Genomic DNA, 19,130 nt, shown 5'->3' on the forward strand with positions numbered 1-19,130 from the left:
GTCTGTTTATATTTCAGCTTATCAGTTTATTATTTTTTCAATTTATCTGTTTCAGTGTCTGTGAAGACAGGACAAGGGGCAATGGCTGCAAGTTGGAGCATAGGCAGTTCCACGCCAACATGGGGAAGAACTTTTTCACAGTGAGGTTGAGGGAGCCCTGGGACAGGCTGCCCAGCGGGTGTGGAGTCTCCTGCTCTGGAGAGATTCAAGACTTATCTGGACGCTGGCCTGTGTGACCTGTCCTAGGGACCCTGCTTTGGCAGAGGGTTGCACCCGATGTTCTCTGGAGGTCCCTTCCAACCCCTCTGATTCTGTGGATCTATTCTGGGAAGCTATGGTCCATGTTAAAAAAACAAGTCATACAGGTTCCGTTGTATAAGCTGGTGAAGCCAAACACAGGAAGCACCTTTAAAAAGCCAAACCCCTGAATGGCATTATGCCATTGGCAACTTTAACAGACTAATCTGACCAGCCTGTTTTATTGGGCACTAGATGAGAGACAAACCACTCCATGCAGTTGAATAGTTTCTGGTGCATGAGCATCTGCTACATATAACCCAGTGCAAGAAGGGTCATAGGTACTGAGGAAGGATTCTCCCTAAAACTGGCTTAATTTTGATTCTTTGCATATGTGGTTGACAGTGGCACAGCATTGAGCGAAGCAGGGAGAAAAGAAAACAGATAATCAGGGCTGATACTTGGTTTTCTTTGGGTCCAGAGGAGTGCTACAAGGATGACCCGAGGGCTGGAGCACCTCTCCTACAAAGACAGGCTGAGAGAGTCGGTGGCCTTCTTCAGCCTGGAGAAGAGATGCTCCAGGGAAACCTCAGAGCCCCTTTCAGTCCCTGAAGGAACCCACAGGAAAGCTGGGGAGGGACTGTTTGCAAGGGCACGTAGCAATAGGATGAGGGATAATGGTTTGAAACTAGAGCAGGGGAGGTTTAGATCAGACATTAGGAAGAAGTTCTTCACTCTGAAGGGGGTGAGACACTGGCACAGGTTGCCTGGAGAGGTGGTGGAGGTCCCCTCCTTGGAGACATTCAAGGTCAGGCTTGAGGAAGCTCTGAGCAACCTGATCTAGTGGAGATGGCTCTGCTCACTGCAGGAGGGTTGGAGTAGATGGCCTTTAAAGGTCCCTTCCAACCTAAGACAGTCTGGATTCTGTGATTCTACAATTCCTCGAATTATTAGAAAGCTTGCTGTGATTTAACATGATATAGGCAAATCCAGGCAACAGGACCCCTGAGCTGTCTCAGTGGATGGTATACAAGTGCATTGCTCTGCAGATTGTGAGGCAGATGACATACAGTCTGGTAACTCTTCTGCTCCTTTGCAATTTCTCTGCCCTCTAGCAGCTCTTGACAACAGGCCATGGCCAATAGAGCTGAAAAATAAAAGTCTAACTGTACAAAACTTAGAGACGTGCTTTGAGCATGTGAATGCTGAAATACAACAGCAGAAAATATTTAGGGGCCATAATACTTCATTGTTCACCTACAGTGAACTAGGTACCCACAAAGTTAGGAACTGTCTCAAGGTAGGTTTGGCAAATCACAATTCATGTGTACATAGAAAGTGAGAGTCCATCAGATATATTCCCTGGGATAGTTTCTTATCAAAGGCTTCTGTTTCTTGCTGAAGAATTTCTGAGTGAGAAAAATTATACCAAGAAAGGAAAACCTTATCAGGTCTCCCTTTTCTGTACACCCAGCCTACACAGGGCTTCGAGCAAGGCTTGGTTAATGCAGCATAACTTACTTTCTACTTAAGGACATAAAAAGATAGGAGGCTTGGGTTTGGTTTTAGTCAGTGACTCATTCTTACCTTGCATTTATTTAGAAATACAGAAAGGGAAACAATCTGCTCAGATGTCTTTTTGGGGGTTTGAAAATCAGAGATCTGTGATGTTGAATCATCATGCCAGTTCATACTCTAGTTCACTTTTGATGAAATGGGTCTGATGGGCTGCATCTCAAATATCTTGAGAGCATCTACGCTACTTCCCTTTTTCTCTTTCGATTTGACTTGTTAAATTCTCTGGAAACAATGCAAATCCTGGAGCACTGCACCGCAACGCCTCTAGCACACCGTGTGTCTGCTGACTGGGAGTTGAGCTGATTCTCCCCTACCGGAAGGGTTGGTGTGCTGAAGGGGAGGCTCCAACTCTGCAACATCCTTGTAAATCCATGTCAGTCAAGGTACAGTCATCCAGGAGCAAAAAAGGGCCTCCTAAAACCCTCCCATGGACAAAACAAACCAGCAGATATTTTACCACTTCAAGGATTCTCCCATTCTTCAGTGAAATCAACACTGCTCCACTGTGCTTTTCCCAAAGAGCCTCCTTGTTCCAAACACAAGGGCAAGGGCGGGCCAGGGTAAACGGTTGTTGGCTTTCTCTACACCATGTTGGCCGTCTGTCTTCTCCACAGGGCTGTCCATGCAGCTGAACAAAACCCTAGCAAACCTTTACGTCAACTTTCACCATCTCTACACAGGCGACAGGCCCCAGCATGACAGTGCACCCCGGGCACTATTCTGACAAAGGAGATAGGGCAAAGAGGAAACAGGGTCTTGGCTTCAGAGAGCTCCAGCAAGGCTGTTTGAAGACTTCGGGGTATTTTGGAATGAACCCCTGCACTGAATCCTCATCCTCACCACTGTTAAGTCAGCAGCCCTTACTAACACTCTGATTAGTTTCTTAGTGTCTGTTTGGGTCATTTAGTGCAGGTTTCAGACAAGTTTCCGTGTTTACCTGCTGCCTGGAACAAACAGAGGCTTCCTGAGCCAAAGATGCACCTTCACAACCATCTTCCTCAACTACAAGACATGCTTGGTTTTGTCAGTTTTTGTTTCAGTGCTCACTGGATGGTCTATAAGAACTCGTTATTACTGCTGATCAAAACACAGCATAGTAAAGTAAGTGCAAAGGCCCTGACGAGCTGGTGCTTTATGGTGTTGATGCAGAGGTAGGGATAAACTTTCCTGTGACATCAACCACTAAGAGGCATTTCTTTGCACCAACACCCAGAGAAGTCCCCAACACATGTACTGGATCACAAATCATAAAAAAAGTTTAAACCTTTTCATCCATTTGGCACCTGTTTTCCAGGACCTATTCAGGTTCTTGTGATGTTACAGGTTTGGGGTAGATGTTAGGGCAGGAGCAGGCACCTGGCTTGGGCAGGTGCTTGTGATATCATTAAGAAACCACAGGCTCAGGGTGTAGATTGGGATATTATTACTACTCTCACAACTTAAGAGCTCTAGGGTGTATGGTAAATGACCCAAAACACACATAATGACTCACCTGTATCAGATGAGGTCTCTTGATCTGAACAGAAGATGAACTGTAAGTGGTGTCTCAAATCCTGGGGAGAGCCCCAGATTGCAGACCTGCTACTCTGAGGGAATGTGCCTCAAAATGGCACTCTCACTGGGCCCCATTTATACCCAATTTGAATCTGACCTGTGGTCACATAGCCCTCCCTTTGGCCAAAGACCCCAACTTCTTCACTTTTCCACTGAAGTGACCACGACCATGTGTGTATAACACAAGCTACACTGGGAAGTTTTTGTCAGGTTTTTGTTTGGTTTTCATGGGCTTTTTTCACATCTTCTCTGATCTTTATCTGGACTTTGTCAGAGCAGGTGCATGGGATTGGGAGGGATGGGGGGGGGGGGGGGGGGGGGGGCAGTCTGAGGCAGACCAGAGCAGTGTGAGGTAGCCTTCTCCCTCATCCCTGGCCATGCTCACCCCTCATCCACCTGAATAGTTGGTGACACTAGGAGGATCATGGATCACCACTGGTGAATGGGCCATGGCATGGCCAATGGCAGGGTGAGGAGGGCAGGGGTACCAGGAAGGCTGGCTGGGATGGGCAGGTCAGCTAGTCTGCTGCTTGTGGCCCTGGGGAAAGGCAGTGACATAAGGTGCAGCATGTGTCACCACTGACAGGTGCTTAGGCAAAATAAAGCTGGACAGACCTCGGGCTGCTGGTAGGGATATCAGGCTGTAAGTGTAGGAACCTTGGGACCCCATCTCACCCTTACACCACGTGGGAAGCAGGAAGGGACCTGTGAGGACAGAGGAGGGACAGGTGGGGCAGTGGGAGTTTGAGATGAGGAAGGGGTCCAGGTCCAGGGATGCGTGGGGAGGAAAAGGGACGTTGCAGTTGGGGGAAGGTGTCAGGGTTCAGCCCCAGACAGCAGTTAACATCAAGCAGCTGCTTGCTCATATCCCCTTGTGGGATGGGGAGAAGGAGAAGGAAAAGGCAAAGGCAAACTGAGTGGCTTGGGATAAGGACAGTTTATGGGGACAGCAGAGGGACAACAGCACTTAGAATATACAGAATGGTGATACCCGTGCAGTTTCTTCACCCAATGACTACACAACTCAGACTGCACACTCAGATCCATTCCAAAGCCAGACCATCTACCATCTGTGTGTCCATTCTGGAGCTGTGCCACCCCTCCCCTCCTTGCCCCATTTTATGCTGAGCATAGTGTCAATGGCATGGAATGCCCCTTTGGGTGGTTTGGGTCTCCCGTCCTGGCTGCCCCCCGCCCAGCTTCTGGAAAAATTTATCCTAGTTGAACCCAGAACAGAAGAGGACACTGTGGGAAGAGGGATAAGGAGGGTGCAAGGGAGAGTGCCTGGGTGGGCAGGTAAGGGGAAGCCCCTTACCCAAGGGATCACAGAAGGATGGAAAGGCTGGGCTGGGCTGGGATGCCCTGGCATGGGGCTACAGGTGCTGGGGGCATTTGGATGGGAGAAAGGCCATCCCTGTGGCTACAGATGGGGTCCCCATGACCACAGTGGCACCTTGACACCTGAGGCAGTGTGGGTGACTCAAGCACTCTTCTCTAAACCCAGTGCAGGTGTAGGTGCCACGTAGATGTGAACTGAATCCACTGTCCTCAATGAGAATGTCCTTTGCTGATGCATCTGACTAAAGACCCTGGTCCTGCTCTAACAGACATCTCTTTCCCATCTGTGCTGCTGCCCCCAGCACTCAATGAGGCAGGTTTTTCCCAGTGCATTTGTGTTTCTCATGGGGGATCTGAACCCTGCTCCCACAGCTGGCTGCATGCCTGGGCTCCCAATGCCCCTAAGCTGTGTGGTGACCCCATGCCTGTTTGTCACCATTCCCTGGTCCCAGGGACTGGGATCTGGAACAGAGGTCTGTGAAGTCATTCCCAGCCCCGGCCTGCATTGGTGCTGGCTAAGCTGTGCTGTTATGTGCAGACCCTGGTGTCCCCTGGACGAGGGTTTGGGGCCAGGGATACCATGTTGGTGTTGGGGGCTGTCCTAGTGTTCCAACCTGGGATGAGGAATGTGAGGTGCCCTGGGCCTCTTCTTGTCTTTCCTGGGGTGGGCAGAAGATGTGTGATGCCATATGCATGTGGGCACTGGACACAGCACACAAGGAGGTGTGGGTGTGGAGGGCTGGGGCCTCCCTGTGGTATTCCTGGTGTGGTGTGTCCTTTACTCTCTTCTCCTGCAGAAGAAGGTCAGTGAGGTTGGATGGGGCAGGCAGCGCTGCCCAGGCATCTCCCACCCAATGTGGCTGGGAGCTGATGGAGCTGGTGCATCCGGGTTAGGAGGAAACCTCACCTGCTCCTGTAGCACCAGATGGCCCCAGCCAGGGATGCAGCTATGGTCAGCAGAACTGCAATGATGATCCCAACACTGGAAGCTACCTTGGAGCTTTCTGTAGGAGAGAGGAGAAAGGAGAGAGCAGGGTTGCGGGCACACAGGAGGCCATGGCTGGACATGCCATCAGACCCATCCTCCAGGAACCTGCATGGGACCAGTGGCTGCTACCAGCACCCTGTGCCCCATCCCCACAGGTGGCACCTACCCCATGGGATGAGGAGGCTGCGGGTGCCCAGGCTGCGGTGACGCACACGGCAGGCGTAGCTGTGCCCATCACGGGCGGCCACGGCCAAGATGCTGCGGAGCTGGTAGGTGAGGTCGGCGTTGGGCAGGATGGTGCTGGTGTGGAGTGCTGGGCCTGGCAGCACCTCCTGGCCATCCCGCAGCCAGGCCACACTGATGGGCCGTGGGTAGAAGCCGGTGACACGGCAAACCAGCAGGAGCTGGTCTGGTCTGGATGTGCGGGCAAAGACTGTGGCCACAGGCATCTCTAGGGGGTGAGAGAAGGAAGGGGTGGGGGGAGCCCCGCTGGGGCACTGCTTGGCCCCAGTGTGTGGGGCTTTGGGGTGTCTGTGCCAGGGTCGGGGTGCTCTCACCTTGTCTCTCCAGAGTTGCCTTTCCATACTCGATGAATTTCTTCATATGGTCAATGCAGGTGACATTGAGAAGATACCGCAGGGTCACGGAGAATTCAGTGAAGGTGGTGTACTGCCTCTGAACTTGTTCTGCCAGCTCACTCTCCTGATGCCTGTCCCAGCTGCTGTTGTCCACATTGAAGCTGACGAAGTCATGGGCCTTGTAAGCCAGACGATAGAATCTGGTGTAGGAGCCATTGGAATACAAGTCGCAGCCAGCCATGCCCTGGAACACAAAGGGGTCTGGGGGAGATGATGGACATCATGAGTGCAGCTCGACCTGGAGCCTGAAATTGCAGCCTTGCACTCACTTCTTTGGGCACAGCCTTTTCGCCTTCCCTCTGCACCCCAAGTCATTATCCCTGGGGAGGAGACACAACAGGCCAAAGCTCAGTTAGAATTGAAACTGGCCAGCATTGTGGCAGACAACAACAAAGGCTTTTTTAGGTACATTAATAGTAAGAGGAGGTTTAAAGAAAACATTGGGCTGATACTTGTTGATGATGGTCACCTGACTAGTAGAAGAAAGTTAGAAGAAGAAAGTAAAAGAAGAAAGAAGAAGAAAAATTAGAGATTCAATGTTGGTTTTGCCTCAGTCTTTAATGATACCAGTAGACCTTGGGCTGCCTGGTCCTCTGAGTCAGGCTGCAGGAGCAGTGACTTTCCTTTTGTGGACACTGGAACTGTCAGGGCCCAGCTGTAGCAGCTGAATATTCACAAGTCCATGTGGCCCGGTGGGATTCATCCCAGAGCACTGAAGGTGTTGGTGGATGTTACGGTAGGACTCTCTCAATCGTCTACCTAGGTCTTGAGTGTCTGGGGAGGTCCCTGCTGACTGCAAGCTAGCCAGCATTATGCTGATTCACAAGAAGGGAACGAGGGAAGACCCAGGGAACTACAGACTTAATCTAACAGCAGTTCCTGTAAAAAGCGTGGAGAACATCACACTGGGTACCACTGAAAGGCATTTACAGGATTATGCAACCCAGTCAACATGAGTTCACAAAGGGAAAGTCCTGTAACTAATTAGGGGATGAAGGGAAGGCAGCTGTAATTTTTATAGATTTTAGTAAGGCTTTTGATACTGTCCCTTACAGCATCTTTCTGGACAAGTTGTCCAATTGTGTGATGACAAGGTTCACATCATGCTGGGTGAAGAACTGGCTGTATGTCAGGGCTGAAAGGGTCTGCATTTGGGTGGTGACTGGTCACCAGTGGTGCTCCTCAGAGCTCAATCCTAGGGCCAGTGCTGTTCAGTATTTTGCATGCACCGTTACCAGTTGAATGCACCATTAGCAAGTTTGCTGACAGTATCAAACCATGAGGTGCTCTTGACTCTCCTGAGGGATAAGAGGCCTTGCAGAGGGATCTGGATAGATTACGTCGAGTAATCAGTGGGCATGAAATTCTACAAGAACAAACTTCAGGTGCTGCACCAGGGGCAGAGTAACACTGAACACAAGTATTAATTGGGAGGGGAGTGGCTGGAGAGCAGCCCTACAGAAAGGGTCCTGGGGATGCTAGTGTGCAGCAGGCTCAGTCAGAGCCAGCAGTGTGGCCTGGCAGCCCAGAAAGAAAACTGCATCCTGGAAGACATCAAACAGCATAAGCAGCTGGTCAAGAGAGGGGATTATCCCACTGTATTTAGTGTTGGTGCAGCCTCACCTTGAGTAGTGTGTGCAATGCTGGGCCCCATCATTGAAGACAGATATGAAGGTACTAGAATGCATCCAGAGAAAGGCAACAAGGTTGGTGAAGGGACTGGAAGGCATGTCCTATAAGAAACCTGTCCTGAGGCCTGTAGCTTCTAGTCCTCAAGCTGTCCTTGGCCACAGCATGGTTGGGAGCCATGGCAAAGCAGGAAGCACTCCTTTGGGGGAATGACAGGACATGGGGTGCAGGTGAGTAGGACAGTGGCATCCTGCCCTTGGTTAACCAGCGCTGCACCAGTATTTTGGGCCAGGTGCTTGCTCCATGTGTCCTTTTCCACACGTGAGCAGAGAAGCTGCTGACCTTCTACTCCACTTTCTCAGATTACTTCTCTGGTGGGGTTTGGTGTACCTGTAGAGCAAAAATGGGGGCTGGTGTTGAGGGCATAAGTGAAACTAAATGTTGCCAAGGATTTTGCTGGGGACTAGGATGGCCCCCCATGTGATCTCCACACAGGACAAGGTATTTTGGGAATCTTTCTGGTGCAGAATGAGGCCCATTCCCTCCTGCCAGCCCTGGATTGGGAAAGCTGTTATTAATGAGTCTGAGATAATTCTCCTAGAATTCTGAAATGGGTAAGGAGGTGCTGAGCACCTGGTACTCACAGGGTGTCTGGTACAGCTTGGCATCATTGGTCACGACCTGTATGAAGTCATGCACATAGATCTTGAACAGGTTTCTAAGGCTGTCCCACTCTGCTGCAGGCAGGGCTGGATACACCCATGGGTAGAGGTAGACGATATTCCAGGTGTATTTCTGCACTCTAGCAAAGACAAAGTCTTCCAGGGTGGCCCAGGATGAAACATCCGCAAAGCTGGTGTTGTGGAAGACCAAGGTTTGGAAAAGGTGCATTTTAAAAGAACCTGTTGGGAGAGGAAGTGACATTGGAGTACTCAAAGATGAAGGGGTGGTGGCAGCCCCAAGAGGAAGGATGGTTTGCAGTGTCCCTGGGGACAGGCAGAGCAAGATGGTGCAGATGGACAGGGCGGAGGATATCCCTCAGTTTCACTTGGTTTGCAGTTTCCTTCCATAGCTCTCTGAGCCTCTTTCTGCTTCTCTAATTTTTCTTTCTTTTAGTCATTCACCACCCCACTGTGACCTTCTGGGAGCTGTCAATTATCTATGTGGAAGGGATGGCAGAAGGAACCTCAGTGCTGGTTTGGGGTGATGCTCCCTTGGCAAGGAGCACCCATACCAGACCCAGATCCACAGGAGACCTGCACATAGTGCAGGGGCTGGGGGAGCTGGGAGGGAGGGGAATTTCTCCTATTTGAGGCTCCCAAGCAGTGCTCAAGACTGAACCCTAGCAGGAGATAGGAGACTGAGTTCAATGCTCAATGAGACTCTTGGTAGCAAGCAGGGCAGAGCAGAACCTGTTTTGGAGCAGTGACTGCACCCCTGGCCAGAGTTGATGAGTGCCTACCTCTGGCATGGGCAACTGGCTGGGGATGCAGGCAGAGGCTTATTCTGGCAGCAGAAGAAACCTTAGAGCATTGTTTCACGAGGGAGAATGCAGAGGATCCAGGGACCCTTCAATTACAAGAAAAATGATCCCACAGGCTGAGGGCAGTGCCCAGGGCCTTCCTAAGGGATTGGAGCCCAGTGCAGGGTTGTTGAGCTGTGAGGGGCTGAGAACCCCTGCTGCACACAGGCTCCCTGCCAGAGGAAGGTGATTTTGGGGGCACCCCAACACTCCAGACCTGGCTGAGGGACCACTTGCCTCTTGGCTGCTCAGGTGCCTGAAACCCAGTTCCAGTGGTGCTGAGCAGGCAGGCAGGGATGGGGCACCTTTGGGTGCTACGGGGTGGGGATGGTCCCTTGGTGTTGGGACAGCCTGTCTGTGCCCACCCCCTGCCACCTCTATGGGGTCTTGCAGTGCAGGGATGGGATCAAGAGGGGGTGAGCCACAGCTCCCACTTACCCTCTGGATCTGCACATGTCCCAGGGAGGAGGAGAAGGAAGAAGAACAGGAGGCGGCAAGAGGGCTGCATGGTGCCAGCAGCAAGCATGCAAGAGCAGCTGTCACAGGAGGAAGGACCATCAAAGCTGTTACAGCAGAGTTCTCCCCGTGGGTTCACTGCCTGGGGAAGCTCTGGTGGTTCCAGCCCATAGGGCAGCCCCAGTAGCCAATGAGACTGGTGCTGTGGTTTTGGGGAGGACCTGGCTGTGTTTTCCCCAGGGGAAGGTGGTGCGGTTGGCAGAGGGTTGGGGTATTCTGGCGTACAGTTGCATGTTCTAGGGGATTTGGGTGGGTGCAAAGTCATCCCTCCTGACTGCAGCAGTACCCTGACACCTAGGACAATGTAAACTGCCTCCCATGATAACCCCCAGAGAGTTACTCTGTAGAGTGTATTTGGTTTATATGGCAAAGTTTTGGTAGCAGGAGGCCTGCAGGGGTGGCTTCTGCGAGAAGAAACATGAAGCTGCCCCCATGTCAAATAGAATCAGTTCTAGCCAGCTCTAAGATGGGCCCACCACTGGCCACAGCTGCGCCACTCAGCAGTGTTGGTAGAGCCTCTGTGATAATGCACTTTAGAAGTGGTAAAATCTGCTGCGCAATTTTTTGGGAGAGAGAAGTTAGAGTATGTGAGAGAAACAACTACAGAGACAATGAGGAAGGAGGAGGAGGAGATGCTACAGACACTTGATGGTGCCCATGCAGTCTATGGTGGAAGACCATGGTTGAGCAGATACCTTTATGCAGCCCATGGAAGACAACACATTGGAGCGGGTGAATGTGCCTAAAAGACACTGTGACCCATGGAGAGTACCTCATGGGGGAGCAGGTCTTCTGGTAGGACTTTTGACCTCACAGGGTCCCATGCTGGAGCAGTCTGTGCTTGAAGGACTGCACTTCTGTTGAAGGGACCCACACTGGAACACTCCACGAATAACTGCAGCCCATGGGAAGGACTCAGACTGGAGAAATGTGTGAAGGACTGTCTCCTGTGAGTGGCACCCTGTGCTGGAGCAGGGTGGAGAGGAAGGAGCAACAGAGACAATGCGTAATAAACTGATGGCAATCTTCATTCCCCATCCCATTGTGCCGCTTGGAAGGAGGAGACAGAAAAGTCATGAATGAAGTTTGCCCTGGAAAGAAGAAAGGGGTGGGGTGAAGGTGTTTTTAGATTTGTTCTTATTTCTTATTATCCTATCTCTGTGGGGTTTTCTGGGGTGACCTTGTGGGGGGAAAGGAGGATAGGAGCCACACGCGATGGAAAGGTTGTAGCTGTTTAATGCAGTGTTTTTCCAGACTAAAACCCCTACAATGCTGATGAGTCAGGGATGGGAGATGAGATAAACAGGGAGACCTGGTGATGAGGGAGCTCACTGCTGGGTGGGGACCAGGCCTCAAATGATGAATTCCTGGGTATCCTGTGTGGCCCTGTCGCCTTTTCTGCAAGGGAGAGTCACTGTAAAGCCGCATGCAGGGATGGGGAGTTCACCCCTGCAGAGCTGCTGCTGCTGCAACCCCCTGGCCAGACACATCTGCCTATGAACCTGAGACCAGGGACACCTCACCTGTGCTTCCACCACCAAAACATGCCAGCAGAGGCTGTGGCCACAACGAGCAGCAGTGCGGAGGCGATCCCGAGAGTTGGAGCTGTGCTGCAGCTTTCTGGAACAGGGAGAGAAAAGGGGAGCCACGGGAATGTGGCAGCACCATGCAGGACCTGTGCCTCACAGGGCTAGTGGCTGCTACCAGCACCCTGTGCCCCATCCCCACAGGTGGCACCTACCCCATGGGGTGAGGAGGCTGCGGGTGCCCAGGCTGCGGTGACGCACACGGCAGGCGTAGCTGTGCCCATCACGGGCGGCCACGGCCAAGGTGCTGCGGAGCTGGTAGGTGAGGTCGGCGTTGGGCAGGATGGTGCTGGTGTGGAGTGCTGGGCCTGGCAGCACCTCCTGGCCATCCCGCAGCCAGGCCACACTGATGGGCCGTGGGTAGAAGCCGGTGACACGGCAAACCAGCAGGAGCTGGTCTGGTCTGGATGTACGGGCAAAGACTGTGGCCACAGGCATCTCTAGGGGGTGAGAGAAGGAAGGGGTGGGGGGAGCCCCGCTGGGGCACTGCTTGGCCCCAGTGTGTGGGGCTTTGGGGTGTCTGTGCCAGGGTTGGGGTGTCTCACCTTGTCTCTCCAGAGATGCTCTTCCATACTTCCACAAAATGAGGATGTGATTCTTACAGGAGATGGAGAGGATGTGTTCCAGGAGTGCCGTGAAAGACTTCTTACTCGTAAGGGACTTGATGACCACGTCTGCCAGATGGCATTGCTGCTGTGGCACCCAGCACTGCCTCTCTGTGTCAAAGGCTATGAGGTCTCTGCCATCCTCTCCAATGTCCACGAAGCCCCAGCTTGTCCTGTTGGGGTGCAGCACACAGCCTGCACGTATCTGGACCACCAATGGGTCTGCCAAGGGTGTAGCCAGTGAAGAGATTACGTGAGCGTGTGGGGCATGAGTGGCATGAGGCATGTGCAGGGGTGTGATGGGCAGCAGGGTGCACTTGGCAGCAGGCCATGGCACCATGCTTCAGGGAGCCCCAGGACACCCTTAGTCCCCTTGGAGGGGATATCAGGCCAGTTAGCAATTCGCTCAAACAGGATGTCTCCCAGAACAGTTGCCCTCAGCTTTCTCCTTCCCTTATCCATACTGTGCAGGTCCCACAGCCCTGGTAAATTTGGTGGCAGCTCCCTGGTGTGCACAGAGGTCCTCTTGTGCCAGCAGGCAGGAACCCTGAGGGGTGTTTTCAGTGTACTGCCCTCCCCACCCCTGCTTGCCATGAGCCCCATCAGCTGCAGTGTTTGCCATTATCCTTTTAGGAGCTGCTGCACCCCATGAGACCCCTCAGATGCTACCCTGGTAGGGAGGAGGGCACAGCTGAAACCCAGGGCTGGGGTTGTCCCCATACTCACAGTCCCATCGTGCCTGCTGGACTATTTCATGCACGTAATGGATCCTATTGCACAGAAGGAGCTTGGAGTGGGACTTGATCCTCTCCTCATCACCTTCATCTGTGGCTTGGTGGGCCCATGGCCAATGGAACTGCATGGTCCAGTTGGCAGGATCCAGCACCAAGATGGGCACATCCGCCAGCAGAGCCACCCTGGACACCGTGACAGAGGTGACACTGGTGAAGGTGCTTGTCTGGAGCAGCTGGAAAACCTGCAGCTCTTCTGGGAAAAAAGATGGGGATAGGAAGGGCTACAGGAAGTGAGCAGGGGAGTATGTAAGGAAAACAAGGGATTCAGACAAGATATAAGGAAGAAATTTTCTACTCTGACGTTGCTCAGAGAGGTGGCAGGTGCCCCATACCTGGAGGGACAGTTTACTGACAAAATCACCATGAAAGTAGAACAACAGCCTGGGACAAGTTTCACTTACACCCAGTGATAATACAGAGTACCTTATTGACCTGAAAAACGACACAAGAGTACGGCACCACTGTGAGGACACCCCAGCCACACTTGGACTGCCCTAGAAGCACTCAGGGATGCTTCTCCCTGACCAGCCCCTTTTATAGGAGAGTGATGTCAGGTGATGTGGGAACAGCCCGGGCTCCCTCAGTTCACCTGGGCTCACTCAGGTCCCCTGTGCTGGCTGCTTGGGAAGGTTAACTCTGACCTGGCCAGTATCAGGACACTGGGTAACCCCCATCCATGTCTTCGCTGGACTCCCACCTCCTTGTTCACTCAGGGTTGCTTTCCTCTCTGAACTCCTCTGCCTCCACACGGCTCTTTTTCCTTCCCTGTTTTACTTTAAGTGAGGTCTTTCTCCCCCTTACAGGATTTCAGGCACCTCATCTCTTCCCTGCCTCCCTCTGGAGCAGATGGTGAGAGGCACCTCAGCATTTTGGGGTGAGGCTACCTTCAAAGAAGTAGGTACTTTGAAGTACCTTCAAAGAAGTGTGGGGACCTAGGTCTGCCAGAGACCTGCACATGACGCAGAGGACAGGGGGGATGGAGGATGGGAAAGGACATTTCATCCAGGTGGGGGGGCTCCTGGGCATCAGGATCTCAATGAGACTGAACACTGGCAGGGGCAGGGGGATAGCCCAGACCAGAGATCAATCCTGCTTTCCAATGTATGCTGCTGCTTCCCTGGAAACATGAGGTCTCACAGGGTTGTGGTGACACTGTGTGACAGGAGCACCCCAAATACCCTCCGGCCAGTGCAGCTCCCCAACAAACAAGGAGCTTCTGGAAGGGGCTCACAGCACCAGATGGAGCTGAGACTCCCTTGGTGCCCTCAGGCTCCCTGCAGGAGGAAGGCACCTTTGGGGGAACCTTACCCCAGGCCGTGCTGCAGACCCCTGTGCCCCACTTCTGCTTGGGTGCCCAAGCCCCTGTGCAGGAGCCAGTGGGGCTTAAAGCCCTGAGCAGGAACAGAGAAGGCGGGCAGGGACAGGGCACCTTTGAGTGCTGCGTGGTTGGGGGTGGCCCTTTGATGCTGTGGATCATCATTCCCCATGCAGGGCACAGTGGCCATGCCTCCCCTGAGGAGCCTGTGAGGGCCTCTGACAGGGGTGGTGAGATTGGTTGGGGTGAGTCAGAGCTCCCACTTACCCTCTGGGTCTGCCCACATCCTAGGGAGGAGGAGGAGGGGGATAAAGAGGAAGAGGATGAGGTGAGGGGGCTGCCTGGCACATGCAGCAAAGTCAAAGCAGCAGCAGCAGGAGTAACTGTAGGAGGAAGAAGCACCCCTCCAGTCCCACACTTCAGCCCAGAAGTCAGAGCAGTGGGTCTCCACCAACGGGACTGGTGCTGGTATGTTGGGGAGGGCCCCAGAGGGCCCCAGCTGGGGACTGACATGTGTGAGGGAGCAAATACAAAATAAGGTCTTAAGCATCAAGTGTAGTGATGGGCTGGGGCTGGGGAGGGGACAGGAGGAGGGGGCGTGGAAAGGGAAGATCAGGAAACGGCTCTGTAAGAAAATGTGTGCTTGAGGAACCTGCTCCTGCTGACTGCTCCTCCCCGTGCCTGCCCCCATGCCTGTATTTATGGGATGCATCAGACCTGATGGAGGGGGCGGTGGCCCTGACTGGAGAAAGATGTCTCCTGAACTCTCAGACCCACACTGAGAGAAGGCGTCTTTGGCCACACTGCCTCCCCGATACCTCCAGCACAGGTTCCTCCCGCCCAACCCTGCGAATGGGGCTCCCCAGTGAAGAGGTGACACGCAGTTCTTGCCTGGCCCATGGCTGCACAAATAGTGCTGGGCAGCTCCAACTCTCCTCTAAACTCCCGCAGAGAGGGCCTGGGCTGCAGCCTGGCACTCCCCCTTCCTTCCCGACTTATGTGGTGGGGAACCCTGTCCCCCTCTACAAATGTCCCTGGGAACAGGAATAGGAATGGTGGGGTCCATCCCCCGGCTCTATCCCCATTGTCCCCCAGCAGCCAGTGCTGGAGGGATGAAGGGGCAACCAGAGCAGGGTCACCCCTACACTGTTCCCTACCCACTGCTCCTCCGTGGCTGTCCCCTGGCACCTTGCTTCACCCTGCAGTTTCTCTTCCTCTTTCCTGGGGGTGTCCATGATGGGGGCAAAGGCAGAAACGAAACCAGAGAAAGGGGAACTTTAGGGTGGGACGCCCCACTAACCTCCAAACACAGCCAGGGGCCAACGCATCCCTGGTGACATGTGTCTGGGCAACATGCACAGACTGCACCTTCCAAGCACAACTGGGACCAGGGATCCCTGCTCCATGTCTTCATCTTGGATGACCCCAGCTGTGGTGAGCACATGGAGAAGATCCATATGGGGCTGCTGCAGGCTGAGCTCCTGCACTCCATGACACTGGGTCAGACACGGGGACACAAGGACACCGTACCCCTTCCTTTCTGTGGCGCTGTCCCATAGAGAAGTAGGGGTGCTGCAGTGGCCTGGCAGGCCCAGAAATAGTACCAACTTCTCCAGCAGCTCACCTTGGCATCACCCGGGGGACGTCTGGCCATGCCACCACATTGTCCACATCCCTCCTGGCAGGGCTACTAGTGCTGGGGTCACAGGAGAGTGTCTGGCTGGTGGGATGGCAAAGCTCAGCCATGGAGTGACCAGGGAGGGAAGAGGCAGTGGCATGTTTGTCCACCCCGTCCTATGAGGCTTGTCCTCAGGCTCCATTCCTAGGGGAGACCATTGGTCACCTCTTGCTGAGCAGCTGACAGGCCAGTAGCAGACCTCTGGCTTGTGCCAGTGTGTTGTGAGGTCACTGACACCTCTCCTTCCACTTGCCAGTCTCAGCTCCCCTCGTTACTGTCACAGGCTAACAGGAATTTCCTTCAGTGGGGGGCAGCAGCACGGGAGGCTGCGCTTGGTGCACAGCCCTTCCCTTCTGCAGTCTGGGGGTGTGTTACGTAGGGTGTCTTGGGAGGTCAGGCACATGACCACCTCTTCGTATCAGGTTTGCTCACCACCTGCACCTGCAGTTCAGCTTTGGTGGGTGAGCTTCTTCCTGCCATGTCCTCTGAGTGCTGCAGGGTGTTTCACTCTGGGAGATGAATTGCCACATGAGCCTGATGGTGCTGAGGCTGTAGGCTCCCAACATGAGGTGAGCCCTGGCTGCACAGGACAAGTTTCATCTGCCTTTCTTAGATCAGCGAGGGCTGGGAAGGACTAAATATCACTCTCCCTGCACAGAGAACCTTTAGCCGCACAGTGCCAGCCGTCACCTGTGACTGACTGTCAGGGAAATGCAGCCCTGCCCACAGCACTGTGGTTCTCAGGGTTTGGCCAGGGGACAACCAGCTCCCACCAAGTGTGGTGGATGTGGCCAGCTGGGTTTTCTTCTGACTCAGCTGGTGGTTGGCTCACACATGGCTGATGGAGATGTTGCCAGTGAAACCTTGCCAGGAAGTTGTCCTGTGAAACCAACCCTTTTGAAGCCACACATTGATGTTTGTGGTTGATAGGAAGCATCAACTAAATTCCTTCCTATGTCTGTCTCATCTCCACTGTCTCCAATGGGAGGGTTGCTTCCTTTTTTCTTAACTTGGAGGCCTGGGGGCATTTTACCCCCATGTGCACAGTTGCTTATGTAAGACTGTGTTTGTATAGACACAAACACACTTTAACTTTTTTTTTCCCCTTTTTTTTTCTTTGCTGTTTCCTTTAATTAGCACCAGTAATTCAGTGGTGCTCCAGCTTCCATTCACAGCAGGTCATAACCATCCTGAGGCAATACAAACCCTGAGGAGAGGCATGTGTTCTTAGAGAAAACATGAATATTTTAATTGCATTTTATACATATCAGCAGGTCACAGATTTCATCAGAGTCTCAGTGTTACTCAGCACTTTGTAAAATGCTTTGTGGGCAGGTGCTGTTAGGCTGTGGTGGCACAGTTCAGTCTCAGAACAAATATTTTTGGAATGTGATTAAAAAAGGCAGCTTTGAAGATAAGGTACCAGAAAGTGACAGTAGAAGGACACAGTTTATCACCAACCCATAGATTTGTTATTTTACCAGAAGAAACTGACACTGGGAATCGAGGTGCCCTGAAGTGCCTCAGTGGGTGCAAGAAGCACTGACACAAGGTAAGAGGTGATCATGCATAATGTGTGAGGACATCTCAGACGTGCACCCTTGTGTGCCCAGCAAATTGAAGCAGTTAGGAGCCCCCCAAATTTCTCCTTTGCACCTCCAAGTTGAGTTGATCTCACGCTCAGCAGCGCCCAGAATTTTGTCCAAGCAGAACAAGTTTTTTGACCCTGTGGATGTGGTAGAAGGAAACAACAGCTGCTGGCTCCCTTCTGGGCTAAGCTGCTTTGCTCAGGATGGAGTTCCTGGACTCTGATTCCTCCATCTGCTGGTGCTTTCTGAAATTAGAGTGGGACAGCTAATGGTGACTCCATGGAAGAGGCCTCATGGGAGTGCAGGCAGCAGCTGTCAAGGCCAGAGCTGGAGCTTTGGTGCTAAGTGCAGCAATCTCTTAGGGCATTTCCCCTCATCCTCTCCCACTGCTGCTCCATGGGGCAGACAAGGCCTCACCTGTGTTTCCATGCCCAAAGCGCTATGACAGCAGCCACGGCCACAGCTGCCAGTAGCCCAGCCCCAACCCCTGTGATCAGCACCACCTCTGAGTTCCCTGAAAAATATGAGCAGAGGCTCCCATGAGTTTTCCCATCTTTGCTCCATCTCACAAGGCAGGGCTGCTTATAAGCACTGAGGTTTTGGGGAGGGCCCTGAGGTTCCTGCTTCGCATGGGCTGGTCTGGGGCACCCTGAGTATGGCTGTGAGTGCTGGGGGAATTAGGGTGGGAGATGCCATGGGCTGCATCCACTGTCCATTGGTGGGAATATACCTTGCTGCCATTTGTGCTGGGCATCACTTGGCCCTGTGTAGCACAGACATTTCCATCTCCTCCGTGCTGCCTACTTAAACCAGGTGGGTTCACCCTGACACTGCTGTCTTTTTCATAGGGAAGATAAACCCCATTCCCACAGCCTGGCCACATGCCTGGGCTCCCCATGCGCCCAGGCTGTGTATTGGCCCCATGCCTCTTTGTCACCTTCCAATGGTCCCTTAGCCAGTCCATGCTGATGGGTCACAGGTAGAAGCTGGTGATGTGACAAACCATTGGAAGCAGAGCTGGGCCAGGCATGCAGGGGAAGACTGTGGCCATGGATGACTCTGAGGGGTAGGAGTGAGGAGAGCTGGTGATATCTTCTGATCCTTTGGCACCACCAGCCTGATCCTGGGTAAGAGGTTCCCCAGGGAGGATGGGACAAGCAGTTCCTACGTGGCCCATCACTGCATGGCTGGGGATGGGTGCAGGCAGGGCTGGAGGAAGTGAATCTCTCAGGAGCTTCTCTCAGAGCAAGGGAAGTAGATGGGCTGGAGCAGCTGTACTGTGATGGTCATCAAAGGGACAGATGGGCTGCACGGCCTGAAGGAATTCTTTCTGAGTGAGAGTCATCAGAGCCTTGGAGAAAAGGCTCTTGGCCAGGCAGGATCACCAAGTTGGCATGGGGTATGGTGGTATGACCCTGGCTGGAGGCCAGATGCCCATCAAAGCCTCTCCATCACTCCCCTTTTCAGCTGGACAAGGAAGAAAATATACATTGAAAGGCTTAGGAGTTGAGATAAGGACAGGGATAGATCATTCTGCAAGTAGTGTCATGGGCAGAACAGACT

At 53.0% G+C, this 19,130-nt stretch overlaps 2 protein-coding genes across 2 annotated transcripts; both read right to left on the reverse strand.

Annotated features, from left to right (window-relative positions):
* Positions 1 to 4,046: 4,046 nt before the first annotated feature.
* LOC311203071 (T-cell surface glycoprotein CD1b-3-like) lies at positions 4,047 to 9,992 on the reverse strand (the record flags this gene model as incomplete). The annotated part of the gene is made up of 6 exons (XM_084277706.1): positions 4,047 to 4,074; positions 5,615 to 5,711; positions 5,862 to 6,146; positions 6,253 to 6,534; positions 8,607 to 8,864; positions 9,923 to 9,992. The coding sequence occupies 6 exons, from the start codon at positions 9,990 to 9,992 to the stop codon at positions 4,047 to 4,049; spliced, it is 1,020 nt and encodes a 339-aa protein (XP_084133832.1).
* Positions 9,993 to 11,352: 1,360 nt separating this feature from the next.
* Positions 11,353 to 14,586, reverse strand: LOC311203072 (T-cell surface glycoprotein CD1b-3-like; the record flags this gene model as incomplete). Its single annotated transcript, XM_084277707.1, has 6 exons — positions 11,353 to 11,398; positions 11,524 to 11,620; positions 11,742 to 12,026; positions 12,132 to 12,413; positions 12,918 to 13,178; positions 14,568 to 14,586. 6 exons carry the CDS (start codon positions 14,584 to 14,586, stop codon positions 11,353 to 11,355), a joined length of 990 nt encoding a protein of 329 aa, XP_084133833.1.
* Positions 14,587 to 19,130: the final 4,544 nt, after the last annotated feature.

Source organism: Gallinula chloropus, assembly GCF_964237585.1.
Source record: "Gallinula chloropus genome assembly, chromosome: 35".
Classification (NCBI taxonomy): Eukaryota; Metazoa; Chordata; class Aves; order Gruiformes; family Rallidae; genus Gallinula; species Gallinula chloropus.